The sequence below is a fragment of the Corylus avellana genome, chromosome 2 (assembly GCF_965113065.1).
Source record: "Corylus avellana chromosome 2, dhCorAvel1.hap1.2, whole genome shotgun sequence".
Classification (NCBI taxonomy): Eukaryota; Viridiplantae; Streptophyta; class Magnoliopsida; order Fagales; family Betulaceae; genus Corylus; species Corylus avellana.
In genome coordinates, this window is record NC_142491.1 from 36,563,713 (window position 1) to 36,585,559 (window position 21,847).

The 21,847-nt window shown below is 36.8% G+C and overlaps 2 protein-coding genes across 5 annotated transcripts; both read left to right on the forward strand.

The window, feature by feature from the left end:
- Positions 1-3,069: 3,069 nt before the first annotated feature.
- On the forward strand, positions 3,070-5,543 carry LOC132183341 (Ribosomal protein L19e family protein). Its single transcript, XM_059596764.2, has 5 exons — positions 3,070-3,286; positions 4,147-4,269; positions 4,445-4,758; positions 4,999-5,048; positions 5,253-5,543. Exons 1-5 carry the CDS (start codon positions 3,175-3,177, stop codon positions 5,275-5,277), a joined length of 624 nt encoding a protein of 207 aa, XP_059452747.2. The 5' UTR covers positions 3,070-3,174; the 3' UTR covers positions 5,278-5,543.
- Positions 5,544-6,661: 1,118 nt separating this feature from the next.
- On the forward strand, positions 6,662-21,360 carry PLDP1 (phospholipase D P1). 4 transcript variants are annotated; one of them, XM_059578257.2, is made up of 20 exons: positions 6,662-7,178; positions 7,615-7,716; positions 7,836-7,951; positions 8,056-8,197; positions 9,076-9,249; positions 10,827-11,000; positions 12,352-12,594; positions 12,691-12,807; positions 12,914-13,053; positions 13,170-13,319; positions 13,747-13,903; positions 13,988-14,521; positions 15,487-15,597; positions 17,118-17,264; positions 17,346-17,543; positions 17,682-17,783; positions 18,279-18,410; positions 18,527-18,592; positions 20,708-20,769; positions 20,864-21,360. In XM_059578257.2, the coding sequence occupies exons 1-20, from the start codon at positions 6,948-6,950 to the stop codon at positions 21,111-21,113; spliced, it is 3,348 nt and encodes a 1,115-aa protein (XP_059434240.1). In that variant the 5' UTR covers positions 6,662-6,947; the 3' UTR covers positions 21,114-21,360. The 4 variants fall into 4 exon arrangements, with proteins under 4 accessions (XP_059434240.1, XP_059434242.1, XP_059434243.1 ...); XM_059578259.2 differs by lacking the exon at positions 6,662-7,178 and having other exon boundaries at positions 7,635-7,716; positions 7,861-7,951; XM_059578260.2 differs by lacking the exon at positions 6,662-7,178 and having other exon boundaries at positions 7,674-7,735; positions 7,861-7,951.
- Positions 21,361-21,847: the final 487 nt, after the last annotated feature.

A 21,847-nucleotide genomic window follows, 5' to 3' on the forward strand; every position in this document is an offset into this window, starting at 1 on the left:
TGGTTTGGTAGTGGGGCAAATCAGTATCAAAATGAACCAGCTTTGTATTAATAATGTTGAGATTGGAGTCCAAAACAGTTGCCTTCAAGGACCTTTAAAAACAAATGAATCATCTTGATTTCGAATATTCCTTACAGAGATGAAGCCGTCACAGTTGTACCCAAACCATCTAAACGCCGGTGAGTTTTGCCGGACCCAAACCACCCAAATGTCGGTGAGTTCTGCCAAACCCAAGAGAGAGATAATGCTTTTGATTTTGAGAGAGAAGAGAGAGAGTGGCTAAGCTCAGACGACGAGAGGGAGAAAGGGCGAGAAGGGGAAAGGGAGAGGTTGGAAAGTTTCAAAATCTGTCGAGGGGTGAAATAGCGGTTGCGGTTAGCGGTTTTAAATTTTACTAACCGCCTCCGCTAACCGGGTAGCGGTTAACCGCCTGGTTAGTGGTTAATCGCTTTGGAATAACCGCTTTTTTTCTAACCGCTTTTTTGGGCTTTTTTTGGGCTTTTTTCTTTGGACCAATTTTGAGCCGGGTTTGAACCGGGTTTGGGCCGGTTTTGGGCTCACTTTAAACATTTTTTTTCTCATTTTAAACATATTTTTTTTCCCTTTTCATGGCCATTTTAGCATTAAAAATTACTATATACCAAAATCTTGTTGGCCACCTTCTACAAATCTACACATCATATAATATACAAATAAAATTACAACAAAATCATCACTTCACTTGTAGTCTTATACATAAACTCACAAGCAAGTTCATAAACTCACAAGCAACCAAAAAAACCAACATATATGGTTAAACTTGAAGCTTGAAGCCCATTTCAATCAACCAAAAAAAGTTCATAAACTCACGACTTATTGTTATTATATATATATATATATATATATATATATATATATATATATATATATATATTAATATTATATTTAAAAAAAGCGGTTAGCGGATTTCCAAAACCCACTAACCGCTAACCGCAACTGCCTAGGCGGTTAGCGGTTTTTACTAACCGCTTTCAAAGCGGTTAGGTGGTTAGGCGGTTAGCGGTTAACGGTTATAGCGGTTAGCGGTTAGCGGTTGCGGTTAGGCGGTTTTAAATTTCACCCCTAGCCGACAGAGGAGAGAGAGATAAGGTGTTTCTTTTCATTTTGGAATCTTTTTTTTTTTTTTAGAAAATGAATCTGACAGAGGAGAGAGAATCTATGTTTCTTTTCATTTAAAAAATCTTGCCACGTAGTTGTTGATGGGCAAAATGTGGTCAATTGATTGCATTGTAGCATTTCCCTTATTACACCATCTAAAACAAGGAAATTGCTAGCGCTATATATAAATGGACAGTCACAACCTCAAAAAGGAAACTAACAACTTGGCATACATATTGGGGGTGTTTGTTAAACCCCACTACACTACTCATCATCCCACCACACTATTCATTTCATTTTTTTAAAAAAAAACTTTCTTACTTTTATATCAAATCATTCACTTTTTATATCACATCATTTATTTTTTATTATTATTCAAATAAAAAAATTACTACAAAACAAAATTTTTTACTTTCCAATACTCCTTTTTCATTTTCTTATACCAATCATTATTATTTTTTTTTTATTCTTTTTATTCATGAACAGTGCGGTAATAAATGAACAAGTACCGTGGTGTTTAACAAACACCCCCATTTATTAGAATTGCCATCAATTGACTTTTGGGCCAAGTCACTCAAGGAATTGGGGGCTACTGATGTACTTAGTCCTTGTAGGGCCCTTAAGGCCCACATGTTAAGAGCTTGCATACTCGTTAGAATTCCCATATACCAACCCACACCTAAGTCGACCAGAGCAATTAAGGGCTACTAATATACCTAACAACCGATGGGCTCATAAGACACATCTACCCTAGGTCCCCTTAGGCCTGTTGATAGTTGAATCACTCATTGTCGAAGGGCCCATAAGGCCCATCTTCCTATGCACCCATTGACCTATCAAGGATACTAGAGCCAGCAGGCCAAGGAGAGCATGCCAACATATCAAGGACATTGGGGCTAATGGACCAAGGAGAATCTTGTCGACCTGGCCTAAGGTCCTACCTTCTTCTACAACCGAGATACACCTATGCCTCCATTGGATGTATCACATCCAATTCCCCGTCTCGCATGGTCAAATAATCGCTTTGCCTAACTAGGAAACATTCCAAATATTTAAGAGGGAATCATCCACACCTTCAACAAAATTTGAACGGGAGTCCCCAAATACCAAAGTGACGTGGGAACATAGATGCTATATACGGAGGGGAGACCATTTACTAAGTACGCATTTTCTATACCTTTACTTAGACTCTGTCAATTTACTTCATCTCCTACCCACATTGACTTAAGTATGAGAGGTGCTTATGCTGGAGCTTAGGCAAACATCTCTAACCTTGTCTTCTTTGTTAGCCTTCTTCTAGTACTTGACGTGCGGTTATTGTACAAACACTTGGCTCAAAGTTTGCTTATCTCCCTTCTCATCCTTTGCATATTGATAAAGATGAACAAAAAAATTGTGGGGGACAGAAGATGGTAATTATGTGAGTTAAAACTTGCTAGGTGCCAAACAACGACATAGCGTATTTAGGAGTTTTTTTTATTGGTTGACATGTCACTTTTTTTTCTTATTACGTGGATATTATTGTTGCTATGTCAATGATGTGGCATGTCTAGCTTGATGTGTGTCTAATGTAAACTAACCATTTGGATCATCTAAATAGAAGAATACACATGTTTACTTTTTATTGGATAGTGAAGGAAGTTATTTGATGACCGTGCACATCTTAAAGAGTAATTCAATAAAGAGAGATGTCATACATTTACCTTTTGTTTATCTTTTATGCAAATTCATTATTGAAACTAAGAGACCTATATGTGAGTCTGACATATTTTATGGTAAATTTGCACATACAAGATAAAAGATGGGCAAACAATGAAAATTAAACATATATCTTATTACCATTTTTGACGTTGAGCAAAATCATACCCGACCCGAATTATTACAGGGCCGACCCATTACTTAACTCGCCATTCGCCAATTCATTCGCTTCTGACTCAGCCAAAACCCTAACCCTAAAAGGTTCTTCCCGTGCTATATAAAAGCCCTTTGTAGATTTCGTTCGCGGAAAGCCCTCCAGTTGCCGAAGAGAGCAAAGCGATGGTGTCGTTGAAGCTCCAGAAGCGGCTTGCCGCGAGCGTGCTCAAGTGCGGCAGAGGCAAGGTCTGGCTTGACCCCAATGAGGTTAACGAAATCTCCATGGCCAATTCCAGTACGTCTCTCTTTCTCCCTTTCTTTCTTTTCATCTTCAGTTCAGAATTCAAATTAATCCAAAAAAGCATCTTGGAATTCGGATCCTAATCGGGTTTACTTACATGACTATATTAGGGTTGTTAGATTAATGTGCACAGGGCTTATTGGACGTTAAATGCTTGGATACAGTAGTACCCAATAACATGCTATCTTTCTTTCTCTGCTTTGTTTTAGGATCATTTCTTTTTGATCCATTTGAATTGGTCTGTTTGTTTTAGTTGACACCGAATAATACTGATTTTATTTGCTGATGCTTGATGGAGCTATATCAGTGAAGGATCTATTTTAGGTATTAAATTGGCATTACTGATGGAGTTGTGCTCTATGTTTGATTTGTCTCTTTCTTTCTCTATGTAATGTGGTTGTATTACAAAATTTTTTCCCTGAATAGAAAATTACTCTCGGTTATCGTTCTATGATATGATTAATTTAGCAATGAGCTCAGTGAGCAACTTAGGTCTGATACTATGTTGCATTCTTGTTTAACTTATTAGCTTCTATCTCGGTCTATATGATATTCAGTGGATATTGTTCATTGTTCTTTTAAATAATTAATATAATGATTTGCTCCGTACTGAAACCAGTCATTTCTGACTTGGAGTCTTGTTTATTATGTTATATGTTGTGCAGTTTAGTTCTGATTAGGTGTTGTTTTTTTGTTTGAGTTATTAGCTTCTCTCTAGGTCTATCTAATATTTTTGGAATTGGTTAATGTTTGATTAGTGTTGGTAGCTTATACAATCAAAGTGATTAAGGTTTTCTTGTTGCTGGTCTTGGTTGATAGTTGCATCTAATGAAATGAATGAATACCTTGTGCAGGGCAGAACATCAGGAAACTGGTGAAGGATGGTTTTGTTATCAGGAAACCGACAAAGATTCACTCTCGTTCCCGAGCACGCAGAATGAAGGAGGCCAAGAGGAAGGGTCGCCACTCTGGATATGGTACGGTGTATATGAAATTGTAGTATTTGCCTCAGTTCATGTCTTAGTTGGTGCCTCATTTTGCAACTGTTTTAATTCACTAGAGTGAATCATGTTTTATAAGGTGTGTAAGGTGTTTAATTTTTTCCTTAGTCAAGACTTTAGAAACTTAAATGTATTTCTTAAACGTATTCAGGTAAGCGCAAGGGTACCCGGGAGGCAAGGCTGCCAACCAAGATCCTTTGGATGAGGAGAATGCGTGTACTTAGGCGTTTGCTCCGTAAGTACCGAGAATCAAAGAAAATTGATAAGCATATGTATCATGACATGTACATGAAGGTGAAAGGTAATGTCTTTAAGAACAAGCGTGTCCTGATGGAGAGTATTCACAAGTCAAAGGCTGAAAAGGCAAGAGAGAAGACTCTCTCTGATCAGTTTGAGGCTAAGCGTGCTAAGAACAAGGCAAGCAGAGAGAGAAAGTTCGCAAGGAGGGAAGAGCGATTGGCACAGGTAAACATAGAACTCCAAAGACCATTTGAATTTTTATTGGGAAGTAGTTTTTTAATTTTTTGAAACTGGACAATTATGCTGCAGAAGAGCAAAGATTTATTTTTTGTACTGCCACAAGCCCTGATTCAAATCAAGTTGTTCTTGTATTTGTAGAAAAATACAATATTTGCATGCATCCAATGTTCTTGTTTGTTGTATGTGTTGGCAATGTGAGTTAAATTTGTGTCTTGACATTTACAGGGACCTGGAGAGAGGGCACCACCACCAGCAGCTGCACCACAACCGGCTGAGTAAGGAACATGAGATTTATTTACCAATGATTGTGAAAAAAATTATGGACATGAATTTGGGGTGATCCTGCCTTTGAGAACTTCAATCGTCCATAAATTGGTGCCTGACCCTTGTTAAACTCACAATGGCACTACTGTGCATCTGTAAACTAGATGTATCTGCCAAATTTGACACTTCTAATTTAACGTTTTTCTTTATTGTAGGGGAGCTAAAAAATCAAAGAAGTGAGTGAGACTCGTCAATGATGAACATTGAAGTTGAACCTGAATACGCCAAGGGCCCTTGGGATCCTTATTATGACTTTGTTCATCTAAAGCTATTTTAATCTGTTTTGTGGATTCTCTTTTCATTTCAAAGCATTAAATCTTGGAACTCTGTAACCGTTATTTTGTTACCCCCAGAATGTTGGATGATGTGTTTATGACATTGCATACATGTCTTTTTTGGGACATGAGAATTTTGAACCACTGAAAGTACAGCTTCATTTTATTTCATTGTTTCCGTTTCCAAATGCGCATATTTTTGAGGTTGCAGTGAGATCCGCCAAGTCATTTTTCAGGAAGCATGAGATCCGGTTGGAGCGGGATCAATATGATAGAGATTCTTACCCAAATGACCCTTAGCATTTGCTGTGGAATGGCATAGGATCTTCTCCATTTTATTCGAGTATCCAATTTGTCTAGAATTTTATGCATTTACTGGTGATCATGATGTTCCATTATTTAAATTTTAAAAGATAATGTTGTTCCATTGTTTAAATTTTTTTAAAAAAAGGTGACAACATTGACATCATGTATATATATCGTTTGATGTACGGACAATGTGTGTTGGAGAGGTTCCAAGCCTTCCAGGACTTGTAAGATTCTGTGGCAGTTTTCATAAATTGTTGGCGTCTCTGCAAGCGATACATTGATTCAGAAAGTTCCCCCCAACATCCTGATTGTCTTTACTGATCAGTCTGATCGTGTACCTATACTCCATTGCAAAAAATCTCCACATTGCCTGTGTACTTATCTCGAACGAGAAGGATACGCTTGACTAATCTCGTGAGAGGTAGGCATCTAAGATCAACGAATGCATTTATCACGCACCCTAAACAATTGTACGTCTTTTTTGGCGTCCATCCGAGTTGGAGCTCTCTTTGACAACCACTGGTGTCGGGGACTTCCTAGCAATTACATAGAGAGAGAGAGAGAGAGAGAGAGAGAGTCGGGAATCATAAAGGGGGGAGGAAGAAAAAAAAGAAAAACCAGCGCATTAACTTAAAGAATGGAGGAGGCCAGACTTGATCTCAGTTTGATCAACCGTGGTCCGTGGCGTTCTCGTTGATTGGCAGTCTACTTTGACTTTGTCATCCAATAACAGACAAACACGTTCCGACTCAAGGAAAGACAAACTAGCAAGCCCCATTCATACAACCTCCAGAATCTACTACTAGTAGTTATGTTGCAATTATGTTAAATACATATTAAAACAATACGGCCACCAACTAAATATTCATCTACTCCTTCAAAGCTCAAAAATGCCGGGTTTTTTTTTTTTTTTTTTTTTTTTTTTTTTCAAAAAGCAAAAAAGTGTAGGAGAAAATAAAAGAGTGGGCCATCACATCCTCTTGTGAAATGCGGACCATCCAGAGAGGCAGACACAATATAAGAATCGCGAAATCAAAATCTTACCAGAATTCTCGTTCTTCACCTGGTGCTGTATTTTTTACCCAAAGCGAGCCATTTTCGTCCCCCCTCTCTCTCTCTTTGACTTGGATCGGGAACCTTCAAAACGATCCTCCACGCAAGTGGATCACCTTCCTTTCTATTTTTTTTTTTATTTTTATTTTATTTTTTTGATCAAACGAAGATTTAAATCGAAGAGCCTTCTCTTTTGTGATTAAGATCAACTAAATGGCATCGGAGCAGTTAATGTCCGGTAATGGGCCTCGGTACTTCCAAATGCAATTAGAGCCGTCGGCGTCCGTATCGTCGTCGTTCCTCTTACACCGTCAAGACCCCGCCGATTTGGCTCGGATTTTCGATGAGCTGCCGGAGGCCACCATTGTCTCGGTCTCTCGCCCCGACGCCAGCGATATCAGCCCCATGCTCCTCTCCTACACCATCGAGTTCCAATACAAACAGGTGCGTGCGATTTCTCTATCCCTAAATGCTTCAAACCTCTTAAACTATCTAAGCTTAGATCCTACTTAGGTGGATTTTGAAATTCCGGGATTGAACATTTTTGTATGTTCGGTAGTGAGATTTGAGTTGTAATTCATAAACTGAATTACGTTCTGCATTTGTTTGGTTGCCCCGAAAACCGAAGGAAAGGAAAGAAAATCTTATACGGATCTCATGTGTTTAATCCTCATGTGGAGTTACGCTGCCGTTTTGAGTTAATTCTAAACCTGGCTTCGACCTATGATTTTTGCTAATCGAAACGAATTCTACTTATACCCATCAATTGAATTTCTTTTATACCTGTTGCTTACAAGTCCGAGCTGTAATTCTTTGTTAGCTAGCTATTTTTTATGGTTTTGTTTTTTTGGTGTGCTAATTTCGTGTTTTTATTTACCAGTTCAAGTGGCGCTTAGTGAAGAAAGCTTCTCATGTATTCTATTTGCACTTCAATTTGAAGAAACGTGTATTTATTGAGGAAATTCACGAGAAGCAGGAGCAGGTGCGTGTAACATGAACTTGTAAGCCTGTGGAAACTTGTATTTTGATGTTCTTAGATTTGTTTATTTGATTGAAGGTTTGGGGGTTTGATGTAGTTTTTATTGGAACACTATATTAAAGGTTAAAGAATGGCTTCAAAATCTAGGAATAGGAGACCACCCAGCTATGGTGCAAGGCGATGATGAACATGATGATGAGGCAGTCCCCTTGCATCAAGATGGAAGTGCTAAAAACAGGTGACTACTAATCACACATCTAAACATGTGCTTAGATGGAAAACGGTTTTTTCTGGAGGGCCATAATTTTCATAGCTCTTACAGGTGTGCTTTTTCTTGTCCAGAGATGTTCCATCTAGTGCTGCACTGCCAATTATTCGGCCAGCCCTGGGAAGGCAACATTCCATCTCAGATAGAGCAAAGGTTGCAATGCAAGGGTATTTGAATCACTTTCTTGGGAACCTCGATATTGTTAACTCCCGAGAGGTATGTTTGATGCATGTGCTTTCCAGAGACGGTATCTGCATCATTTTTTGTTCTTTCTTCAGGAAACATGGTTATGTTGGGAGTATGATTGGTGCTTGTGATTTCTTTAAGGATCATTTTCTTTAGTTTCAAACTGTGCCCCTGCTATAGCCTCTTATGTTTATGGGTCAGTAAGAATGTTTAATTTAGATCAAATAGTTATCTCAAGTCTTTATTTTTCCTTGCTTCCACATTATATTTTATTGATTATAAAATCCAATGCTAAATGTGGTGCTTGTGATGTTTGAAAGTTAAGGTTAGAGATCACATTTAAGGGAAAATTCTGGATATTGTAGCATGATTAGTGAAAGGGGAAATTGTTGAGTGTGGTTTGATCAATTGGAGTACTTTTAGGGTGTTAGCACTAGTTTGGCGAGGCTGTGCTGGTCTCTCCTTGGCAATGAGAGGCTATCTCGACCTATCTTACTAGGTGATAATTGTTTAATTGGTTAGTCAACTAAAAGACCTAGCTAGAAGGCTGTGCTGGTCATTCCATGGCAATGAGGGGAATGATTTGACCTATCTTACCAGGTGATACTTTTAAAAGTTCACTTAGTTGATATCTTTTTGGAATGGCGTTCCATGATTATCAACTGGATGTGGTGCGCAAATGCTAGGTTGCATGACATTGAGTTTCTATATGAGCCTTTAACGTCTTTGACAAACCAAAATGATACTAAGATCTCATTTTATGAACACAAATGTGTTGTCTATTTGTTGGTTAGAGTCTTGAACACTTTTAGGTTGGTCTACTGCCATGATTTTACTTTTTGTACACCTTTTACTGTTATCATATTATGATTTCCTATTTTTTGACAATGGATTACTATACACTGTAGGTTTGCAAGTTTTTGGAGGTTTCGAAGTTATCATTCTCACCGGAATATGGTCCTAAGCTGAAGGAAGATTATGTTATGGTGAAACATCTACCAAAAATTCCAAAGGACGATGATGATTCAAGGAAATGTTGTGCATGTCAGTGTTTCGATTGTTGTAATGACAATTGGCAAAAGGTAGTGGAATCCTGTTTCCAGAAGTTGGATTTTTGTTAACTTGGTTGGGTGCAGTTTTGGTTGAACATACACATTTAGTAGTGGTACTTATAAAAAAAGTACACATGTATTACTGATTTGTTACGTTTCGGTAGACTCTGTGTGCATGTACCAATTACAAAAATTGCTTTTTTATTAGGTATAATTCCCTTTTGTGGTATTCCATACCTTGTCTGTTTTTGGTCCAAAGATAAAATTCGTAATGATGGTTGTATTCAATGATTTTTGGAATACAGTTTTTTTCACGGCAGGATTAACTGCATGTTATATGTTTTGGATCTATTTACTTACTTTTGAGGGATATTTAAATTTTCATTTTCAAAATTACAGCAGCAAAACAAATAACTCGTTTTATTCAATATCTCTATGGGGTAAAGATACATAAGTGAAAAAAATAATTAAAAAAATTGTTATTATCTTTATTAACAATGAATAATAATAATGTAAGGATTTCTTTTGTTTTGAAGAAGACTAACCAATTGATAATGATGTGACAAATAAATTAAATCATACATGTTGATAACAACTTTAAGAAATTGTAGTGGATAGTGATTGTTCCCCAGTAAAACATATGAAATAGTGCATCTGTAGAGAACAAAGAACATGAATGATACATTTGCCTTAGGTTTGTATTCTACCTAATGAGAGAAGAAATGACTTTGATCGAGCAGAAGTATAGCTCTAGTGTAATGATGTGCCATTTATACAGTAGCATGTAGCTCACACATCATGGGTGCCACTTTGGCAGGTATCCCAAGGAAATGCAATCTGGTTTTTATTAATGACTATGTGATCTGGCATCCACCTGTTTTGGACAGAAAGCATCCAGTGAAAAAGTTATAGACAGAAACACTTTGAGACATCTAAGCTTTTGTGCATGAAACTGGCAGTTTCCATTATGGGATTTTCCTCAAAGGGGCCTTTTTAATGTTAGGTACACACATAGATTCTTCAATTCTTCCGACTTGGTCGTGTTAGTGAGGCAGCCAATAGAATCTTTTCTATAGCACATATGGATACAAAAACTTGCTCTTTACTCTCAAGGGAACTAAATTCATGCCGGCTTAACTTCCTCTTATTGCTCTCGCTTTGTGCTTTGATTTCTTAGGATTTCACCAAATTGAACTAGAGGTTGTTTTGGGTGGGGGTTGCATCTGATCTGGCTTTTCAGGTTGTATGCCTAATCTTACTGGCTTTCATGTACACGATTGGCTGCTGTATCACATTTGCCTTTATTCTCGATGCATCAGACTACCATATCCTCAAACTGTCTAATTTTTATTAACTTTACACACTTTGATCCTCCTATTTCTTGTTTGTTATTTAATGGATTGTTTAGCTTTAGTATTTGTTAGTTAATGATTATTTGACTTCGAATCTTATATCTGACTGTGAATTGTTGAAATTTAGGATATATTTCATTGCATACTGTATAAGTTGTACAATACTTTGACATAATTTTTTGAATATCTTTACATTAAATTTTCTCTAGTTCAACCCACGTTTCCTTTTTTTATTCTCTATTTAATTGTGTGCAGGTTTGGGCTGTATTGAAACCTGGATTCTTGGCGTTGCTGGAGGATCCTTTTCATACACAACCTCTAGATATAATTGTTTTTGATGTACTACCTCCTTCAGATGGGAATGGAGAGGGTCGAGTATCACTAGCAAAAGAAATGAAGGAACGGAATCCTTTACGCCACGCTTTTAGGGTAAGCACCATTTGGTCTTACTGATGCTTTATATATATATATATTTTTTTTTTTTTCTGGCTCAAATTCTTAAAAATTATGATTTAGTTGCTTGAACAGTTTATGAACTTGGGTTCTTGTAATTTTTGTTCTGCAAATATTAGTAAATATGAAGTTTAGGATCTACTAGTATATTGCTTTATACTAATGCAGGGAGGTTAGGCATAATGGTTTATAGTGTCAAAACTGAAAATATGGATATTATTCAACATATAATTAACGAACTGCTCTTCTAGCATGGTATTAAGGTGCCTTGGGAAGCGTTTTGCCCAAGTTTGAATCCTATTGCTGACCCTTTTGGTGGCCACATACAGGGATTTATTCCCTTAATTGCCTACTATACGTGGGATAGGGAGTGCCCATGTGTCTAAGGACTATGTGGGTGTGCTTAAAGAGCATTAGACACTTTGCCTGAAGAAAATGTAAAATAATAATAATAATAATGATAAAAAGAAAAAGAAAAAACAAATGAGTCCTATATATAGTCATGTTCGAAGTAAAATATGATGTAGTAAAGAACATTGCTGAACAAGGGCTTGAGAAGGAAATTTTAAATTCTATAGGTCCATTCAGATTAATGTTTATTTCTTCAAAGTTGAGCCTGTGGTTTAAGCTTAGAAAATTATGATAGGCAACAATTTTGACTCCTAGGACGTACAAAAAATTTGATTCTCTTTTTTGATTTTATTTCAAAGCCTTTAGGAACCTTATATGTGAAGAGTGAACCTTTTATTTGAACTCTAAGTGTGTAACAATCAAGGGAAAGCGTTAGCGACATCTATATTATCACTTCAAAATGACTAGTCAAGTTACAATTTGAGCTCCATGGAATCACTTATAAAGCTTAGTCCCACCTACTTAGCACTCATAAGCACCTTTATAATTCTGCTATCACTCCAAAAGGACTAGTCAAGTTACAATTGGAGATCCTTAGAATTATTTATAAAGTTTAGTCTCATCTAGTAAAAAACCCAATATGAGACTTAGCACTCATAATGACCTTTATAATTCCTCCACTCATTGTAGGACTAACTCTTTGAGGTGTCTAGTGCGAAAATAAAACAATTCATCTCTCTATGAAGTCTGTCAAAACAATTAAATTTGAACTCCACATGTCAATTTTAGGCATTTAACTGAACTACACAGCATAGAAATGAGACACAAAGTACTGTTGGTTAGATTTTGTTGTATCTGCCTGGACTCTTGCCTTTTATGTTACTTCTTTGATTTTGCTAATTATCGGTGGAAGATATTATCTGTCTAGTCTGCAAATCTAGAGAATATCTACGTAACAAATACTTGAAAATTTCAGGTGACTTGTGGAAGCCGGAGCATTAGGATAAGAGCTAAGAGTAGTGCTAAAGTTAAAGACTGGGTTGCTGCAATTAATGATGCTGGACTAAGGCCTCCTGAAGGCTGGTGTCATCCTCACCGCTTTGGCTCTTTTGCTCCTCCAAGGGGTTTGAGTGAAGATGGTAGTCAGGCTCAGTGGTTTGTAGATGGTCGAGCTGCTTTTGAAGCTATTGCTTCTTCTATTGAGGACGCAAAATCAGAGGTCTGTTCCTTTCAGCCTCAGCACACAATATTCATTGCTAATCCATGATTATCTTTGGTCTTAAGATTCTGTTCATTGATTGGAAGTTTCATGCAGATATTTATTTGTGGCTGGTGGCTGTGCCCAGAACTGTATCTACGCCGTTCTTTTCATGCTCATGCTTCATCCAGGCTTGAGGCTTTACTGGAAGCAAAAGCTAAGCAAGGGGTTCAGGTACTCATAAAGCCGTTAACTGCTTTATAGCTTTTATACTTCACTGGATCATATGTAATCACTGCTAACTTATGAGTGCTAATTGTAATATATCTTACAAATGCAGATTTATATTCTACTCTACAAAGAGGTTGCGCTTGCTTTGAAAATCAACAGCGTTCATAGCAAGAGAAAGCTTCTTAGCATTCATGAAAATGTGAGGGTACTGCGTTATCCTGACCACTTCTCTTCTGGTGTTTACTTATGGTATGCAATTTAATTTCAAATTCTTCCGGAATTTGTAGATTTTAATGTTTTAGTAAGAATTTCGAACTATATTAGACTTTTTGCAGTTTCTGATATTGATTCCTGGTTATATACAGGTCACACCATGAAAAGCTTGTCATTGTAGATTATCAGATATGCTTTATTGGAGGACTTGATTTATGCTTTGGTCGTTATGACACATCTGAACACAAAGTGGGTGATTTCCCGCCTTCAATATGGCCTGGGAAGGACTATTATAACCCAAGGTAAGTCTATTCTGCTCACTATACCATATCCTATGTTGGATTGTTTGATGGAGAATTGTTAGAACATAGAGTGATTACATTTTGTGTTATGTATTTGGTGACTTATGAACTCTTGTCAAAACATTCTACTTGTTCAGTTGATAGACTTCAAGTTGTATTAAAAGGATTGTTGAATGTTTATGTTTAGTTCTTGTAGGGAGATTTATTTTATTACTTCAACCGTAAACTAGATACTCTAGGTCATGTTTCTTTTAATATATATTTTCTTATGGTAGTAGCTGGCTGGATTCTGCTTTAAAAATCACTCAGATAGTTATTAGTTGGTGAGAATGGCTATTTGTTTAGCCAAGTGCAAGTTGGTTTGAGCATTATCCTTACGCTTTTTGGATATTCTCTAATGATTTTTTTTTTCTTTGCATTTGGTCAGGGAATCTGAACCAAATTCATGGGAAGATACAATGAAAGATGAGTTAGATCGTGAAAAATATCCTCGAATGCCTTGGCATGATGTCCATTGTGCTCTTTGGGGGCCTCCTTGTCGTGACATAGCTAGGCACTTTGTTCAGCGCTGGAACTATGCAAAGGTCACTCTTTTGTTGCAATTGATATAGTTATAATGTCTAGATTATGATAACATTATGATCTTAATTTGAGTATCCTTCCTTCAGAGAAATAAGGCTCCCTATGAGCAAGCAATCCCACTACTTATGCCTCAGCAGCACATGGTTATTCCGCATTACATGGGGAGAAGCAGAGAGATGCAGGTTGAGAGTATGAACGTTCAGCATTATAAGGACTTTAGAGGGCAGGATTCCTTTTCTGCAAGATCATCATTACAAGATATCCCACTTCTCTTACCTCAAGAAGCTGATGGGCCGGATGCTCCTAGTGGAGAACCAAAATTACATGGCCTGGACTTCCCTACTGATCACCTTGATCAGCCGAGCAGGGTTAACAATGGTCTTTCTTTCTCTTTCCGGAAGTCCAAAATTGAACCAGTAGGTCCAGATACACCACTGAAGGGCTTTGTAGATGACTTTGAATCCTTGGATAATCGTGGGAAACTGCTTTCAGATAGGCTGGCACAGCCTGCCATGAAATGTTCAGATCCAGAGTGGTGGGAAACTCAAGAACGGGGTTATCAGGATGGATTTGCAGATGAATCTGGTCAAGTTGGTCCTCGTGCTTCATGCTATTGTCAGGTAGACTGTTACTCTTAAGAAACTTCCAGAGTTATCATATTGTCTGCCAAATATCAGCAACCTGCCCTGATACCTCTAGTAGTATCACTGACTTCCTGAAATTTATTTTAATTTTCGGTAGCTTATTTGCTCCTTCCATGCCAAAGTGGCTTCCTTTCTATTTTAGTCCATCCCGTAATGACTGTCAATTTCAAATAAGTTAATGGCATTGATTGCACTTCCCTAAGTTGCCTTTGTATTGTACATTAGTTTCGACAATGAAGACATTTTCTTATATAAGAATATAAATTGTCCCCAACGTTTTGACAATAATAGTCAAACAAAAGTAAGGGTGATATTGGAAAGACATGGTTCAGTTTTCAAGTGTGAACTTCCTTCATGCCGTTTTTATTTACTTATCTGTTTCTCCTCTTTATAAGAATCCAGTACTAATTGTTGAGAGAAATGATTGAAGCTGGGAGATAAGGGTATTTGGAAGCTGTCAAGAAATTTGACCAGTTACTAGCAAGATATATTTTCTGAAAACTCAAGAGAAGTAAATGGGGGGACGGGGGAGGAAGGAGTGGAAGTTATTGATGTATCTTAAATTTCAAGAGGTTTGTTATAGTTTGATGAGAGTATTTTAAATGTCTATTTGTTTCTTATAGTTTGATGAGAGTATTTTAAATGTCTATTTGTTTCTTATAGTTTGATGAGAGTATTTTATGCTTGTTTTGCATTTTTGATTGTGATGTTGGACTCCCTAGTCTGTCATTTTTAAGAGAAATAATAGATTGCAATGATTTCATTATTTTTTAACCATCTCTATAGTAAATGGATGAATCCACCATTGAATTTGTATAGGGTTTGCATGAGTTCATAAATCTAATAGTTGATCAATTAAATTTGTAAAAAAAAGATGATTGAAACATGGTTTAGATATGGTTGTGTAACATGCCTCCATTTTTAATTCCCTTTAATTTCAGGTCATTAGAAGTGTCAGTCAGTGGTCTGCTGGAACAAGCCAAACTGAAGAGAGCATTCATAGTGCTTATTGCTCAGTTATCGAGAAAGCAGAACATTTTATTTACATTGAGGTATATTCTTTAATAAAATTTTCATTACGCTTGGGGGTGCTTTATGCTTTTGATAAAATAATCATTACTTATAAAAAAGAAAGTTTTGAGGACTGTGAAAGGACAATGCAAGATCTTATTTCTTTTTTCTTCTACACTCTTTATCTTTGGGCAATGGCTTTTGCATTCCCGTTTGTGCTTGATTTTTATGATTTCCTCATTTTTTTTTTCTCTTTCTAGCTAGGTGTTTTCTCCTGTATACTTCTTGTGTACTTGTGCCGCCTTACGCTTTACATAGACATCTTGATTACTTATATATATATATATATAAGCATAACTGTTGAATTTGCTTAGAAACTACTGCACAAGTCAAACACTACAAATTGGTCAATTAGTATTTTGGTCTCATTCGTCATGGTGATGGCTCTTACTTTTTGAAGATGGCCCATTCAGATTGATGAAACTGTACATTAGATGCTATAGAAAGTATGAATGTGGACGGGATACCTAGCAGCCCCTTGAACAGGCCTTTGTTTTATTTTCTTTTTAAAAGTACATGCATATTGCTCCAATGTGCTTAGAGCATCCTGGCCTTGCTGGGGGTCATGGACTTCATGTCCTTTTGATGCGCTCTTTCTACCTTCCAGTTTTACATTAAAAGTTAGGTCCCTTTGTCTCAGCCTGAGAGTAATAGATAAATTTCTTTTCCTTATTCTGCACCCTGCTCAAGGAGTTGGGAAGATGGGTTGTCATGTTGGCTTGAGGGTGTTTGGCTAATCTAGCTGGTCTATGCTGCTCAAGTCACAACCATCTCAGCTTACTTCTCGTAGCTGGATGCCTAACTTGCACATTTCCAAACAGACTCAATACACTCCCACTTCTTTCTTTCAGTTTAAGTTGTGGTCTTTCTGAAGATTCTTTTTTCAGTTAAAACTATCCTACTAGCATTGTCTTTCTGGTCACTCAACTGCCACAATCCACACATATGTATCCAAGAAAGATGATAGTTTAAAATTCTTTTTTTCAATGTACTTGAAGAGTAAAGTACTGTATAAAACGGTTGAAGTGGATGAGACTAATAAAGAAACTGGAAATTGAAATATTACATGAATCTGTGTAAAACCTTTGAAGTTTTAGTTAAAAAGGAAGCTAAGTGAGGCTGTTTCTCGATAAACTATAGCAGTGCCTTAATGACATTTGGACCATATAAATTGAGTTTTGGAAAGCCACATAGGAATTGGAGTAGGCAGAGAAGATAAAGTAAATGCATGCTTACTCATATTGTTGGGCTTTTATCAAGGGTGCAGAATGATTTATGCTTATGAGCCATTTGGACAGGCTTGGGATATATTGATAAAAAAACCTTGACGATTTTCTTAACTGTCAGTGTGCTGGTTACCCTTATACAAGACCTCTTTTTGAGTTGTAAATCCATTATGTTGTTTAGTGTGCTGATTGTCGTGCTTAGTATTGAGAATCTCGCTAAAATTCGATTATGTGTTTCATTTTCCTGACCAAAATTCTCGGCAACTTGTTCCCAGAATCAATTTTTCATATCAGGTCTCTCGGGAGATGAGATAATACATAATCGCGTGCTAGAAGCATTATACCGGCGTATTATGCGAGCATACAATGATAAGAAGTGTTTTAGAGTCATAATCGTCATACCACTACTACCGGGTTTCCAGGTTCTATTTTGTTGTCAATATCCTTCAAATCTGAAAGTTGATTGAGCTGTCATATTTTTATACTGAATTTTGTTTTAACAGGGGGGTGTGGATGATGGGGGTGCAGCATCTGTGAGAGCCATAATGCATTGGCAGTATCGAACCATTTGCAGAGGACAAAACTCGATATTGCATAATCTCTATGATCTTCTTGGTCCTAAAACACATGATTACATTTCTTTCTATGGCCTCAGAGCTTATGGTAAACTCTTCGATGGTGGTCCTGTGGCCTCCAGTCAGGTATTGTCTTACACCATTTCTTTTATCAATGCACCTTACCACTTTTGTTAGCATACTTCCATTTATCTTTCTCACTCACTTGCAATTCTCTTTCCTCCAGTGTATCAGTGTTCCATCATACTCCTTTTGTTGCTGCAGGTATATGTGCACAGTAAAATTATGATTGCCGATGATTGTGTAGCATTAATTGGATCGGCTAATATTAATGATAGGAGTTTGCTTGGGTCAAGAGATTCCGAGGTACCACTCCTGCTCAATGACTTCTCTATGTAGTTTTGTTCAATTTTCTGTTGGTGGTTCTAAACCTCAAAGCTAGAGCATGTCTATCCAATCAAGAATTCATGCTATCACTTATCAAAAAAAAAAAAAAAGGGAATTCATGCTATCTGCCTCAGTTTGAAAAAAATTGTCTTTTGTGGGGATTATATTTGAGGAAATGCGTAGCTGTTTTACTATAAAACATAATAAATCTCAAACCTGTAAGTCATAGTGACAGTGTGTCATATCAGCAATAAAAGCTTTGTTTCATGCACAGGCAACACTCTCAGACTTATCAGCACTGCCAGTTTTAACCTATCAGCCATCTAAATAATCCCTCTCCTTTAGGCTATCATGGATAGATGTGCTATGTTATGTCAATCTTTTAAACTTTTGATATGATTGTACGTTCTATATGCTTATTTGCATTGCTTTTGGAGTAGCTCCCCCTTAAAGGTTCTCAAAAATTTGTTTCAGATTGGTGTACTTATCGAGGACAAAGAACCGGTTGATTCATTTATGGGAGGAAAACCATGGAAAGCTGGAAAATTTTCTCTCACTCTTCGTCTGACATTGTGGTCTGAACACCTTGGTCTTCACTCAGGAGAGGTTGGTGATTCTAGTTGCTTTCATTCCTTCCAGTGTGATGCTGAAAGAATACATTATCTTCTTTGAATAGCTTAGGTAATTTATCTGATATTAATTCTTCATATCTCTTTCCTCAGATCGATCAAATAATTGACCCTGTTGTTGATTCAACTTACAAGGATATTTGGATGGCAACTGCAAAGGTGAGAAAAAGTTTCTAGAAAAAGTATGAAAAAGAAAAACTTCGTATGGAAATCTAAGACTAATCCTAGTGACCATCACATTATATTATTGAGCATTTGTAGAAGTAATAAGAATTTGAAAATTCTAGGCTCCTTGAAGAACCATATAAGACAAATGTATTTTTAACCCCAAGGGGTTGACTTAAGTGGTAAGTCATTTGGCCCTGATCAGGTCTAAGGTTCGACCCTCCTTAAGTTCAAGCAATTCCATGGGGCCACGCACGCAGGCGAAAGCCTGAGCTTTACTCGACCTGTGTGAAGGGAGTGCTTTTATCTGGGTTATAAAAAAATTAAAAAAAAAAAAAAAAAAAAGATTTTCACAAATTTATAGCCTAGACATGAAACACATACTTATATATCGCCAGCATGTGGGAAACAATGATTGTGTGCACGATTTTTTCTTTTCTTTTTTTATAAGAAGATAGTCATAAGGCATATTATTTTCCTCTAATAGCATTATATATACGCATTAAAAGGAATATACCAATTGGTTAAGGGTCTTAAATGGGCTTTTTCTGTGAATTGAGGCTACAGGTTGAAGAGTATAAGTCTGGCTGAGGTAGAATATGTTCTATCAAGTTTAGAATACATTTGTGGTGAGATGTTTATATAAAGAGGATAACTTCTATAGGGACCTGGTGTATGTGCTCTCCAACAGCAACCAGCCAAATCAACTTGTAATACCAAAACCCATTAGGAAAAACCCTAGATGATCTCTTCTATTCTCTTAAGAGAAACCCATCCATGTAGCCATCTGAAGCCCCATTCCCCTTTTAAGAGAATCAAAGCCACCACCTACGTTCTTCCACTGAATGCAACGGCACAGCTGAAGCCCATCCAATAGATGCAACATCACAAATCCATTGAGCACAACACATATTCAGTTTCTGATTCAAAGCTCGTTGGGGAAGACAGTGAGAAAATCTTATCATCAAAATGCTCGTCTAGGAATTGATATACTATTAGTTTGATAAAATCTACAGGAATTGATTTTATCATCAAAACGCTAACTGATACCTACAAGAAATGATAAACTGATAAACTTCGATAAAACGCTCGTCGAGGAATTGGTTTCACAAAGTCTTGTAATCTCCAACATACACAGAACAAAAACTTACGAAAAATTGTAAGGCAGCAGTAAAACCCACATGAAACAAAATGAGAGGGGAAGAAAACTCGGTAAAAGGAAAACAAAAGATATGCGTCTAATCAGCTCAAAAACCACGAAAATTTGTAAAAAATCCAACTTTTTATTTGATAGATTCCTCATTTTGGGTTAATGTACACTTCTGAACTAATAAGAAGGGGAACAGAAAGCGTTCAGAGACACAAAGAGATCAATGATATTAGAAAAGCGAGAAACAAAGAAAGTCCAAGAAATTTTTGGATTTACGGGTGTTGGAGCAACGGCGGAGGAACTGGGGCAGCATTTGACAGAGGAGGCAGTGGGGTTCGATTTCCTTGAATGGGGGAATTGGGGATTTTGTTGATAGCTTGAAGAGAAAACCTTAACATCTCTAGTGTTTTTGTCTTAGTCACTTGTGGTGTTTCATGCTTAGGTTTCTATTTCCTATTAGAGGGCACAAATTACCTGGTTTATGCTAGATCCATATTAGAAGTTATTCTCTTATTTGAATGCTAAAATAGCAGGGTTAAGAAAGGGTAAGAAAACGGAACACTCTTTCTTGGAGATTATAATATGCCGTGTTAAAAGCTTAAGTTGATAAAAATAGATGAATTTAATTATTTAATTTATATTCTACATTCCTCCATAATAAGTGAGAGCTAACACGTGGAATATTTAATTTAAATGGGTGGAGAATGACGGATTTAAGATTTGATCTTAGGACCTTTGACTTTGATACCATGTTAAATCACAATTTATCTCAAAAGCATAATTTGATAAGAAGAGATGAATTTAATCATTTAATTTATATTTTAATATGCCAATTATATTTGCTAGCTTTAGTTTTTTGCATTTGTCCAATACTTATGTTCTTGAAGTAATAACTATTTATTTTTTATTTTTTTTGATAAGTAAAGTAATAACTATTTATTGGTATGGTATTTTGACAGACAAATACGGCCATTTACCAAGATGTATTTTCTTGCATACCTAATGATCTGATACATACAAGGTATAATGCAGTTCTTAATCTTCCCTCTCGTCTCTTTGTTTTGCTCACTGTGCTAACTACTACTTCCATTTCCCCCAAATATGATGATATGCAGAGTTGCACTCAGACAAAGCGTGGCCTTCTGGAAGGAGAAAGTTGGCCATTCTACCATCGATTTAGGAATAGCACCTGAGAAGTTAGAATCCTATCAAAATGGAGATATCAAGAAAATAGATCCCATGGATAGATTAGAGGCGGTGAGGGGGCATCTTGTTTCTTTCCCTCTTGATTTCATGTTAAAAGAAGATTTGAGACCTGTGTTCAATGAGAGCGAGTATTATGCATCGGCTCAAGTTTTTCATTAGGTATAACTTGCAGAGCATAGCGAAGGCCACACTGATTTCTTCGAGGGGGATTGTATGTCTGTTAGTATTTACTTATTTATTTTTAACTTTATACAACAAAACCTCAGAGAGAGAGAGAGAGAGAGAGAGAGAGAGTAGGGCTACTTCACCTTGCATGGTAGCCTCTTACAGAATGTATTTATGATTAATTATTGTTGTATAGAATTTATATATAGCAATGTTTCTTTTCTTTTATAGATATCTCCTTTCTCGTATCTTGAAGTTCTGTTTCTTTGTATTCCTACATCTTTTTATTATATTTCCTTTATGGTCAACCATATAAATTGCCAACAGTCATATCGCAAAAATAAAATTAGTAATGTGTTTGAACTATGGCCGTACAAGCAGTGATGGTAGCAGTTTGGAGTAACAGTTGGTTAGCGGTTATTTATCTCAAATCGCACTGTGGTAATTGCCTATTAGATTACAGGCCTATTTTAGTGTTTTGTCCCTTTTTTTTAGGGCATGTTTTAGGCGGTTTTGGGCATGTTTTAGTGTTTTGGTATGAAACCTATATCAAAACGAGATTGTTATGGTATTAAACACCAAAACATTGTTTTGCTATACGATTATACATATAAGGGTAGAGTGTTAGCTTTTATTAATCACCTCTGTCTGACTACCGCAAATCGTACTGCTTTGGGTGGTTAGTTAGGAAAAGCCACTGCTAACTGCACCGCCATAGGCGGTTAGAG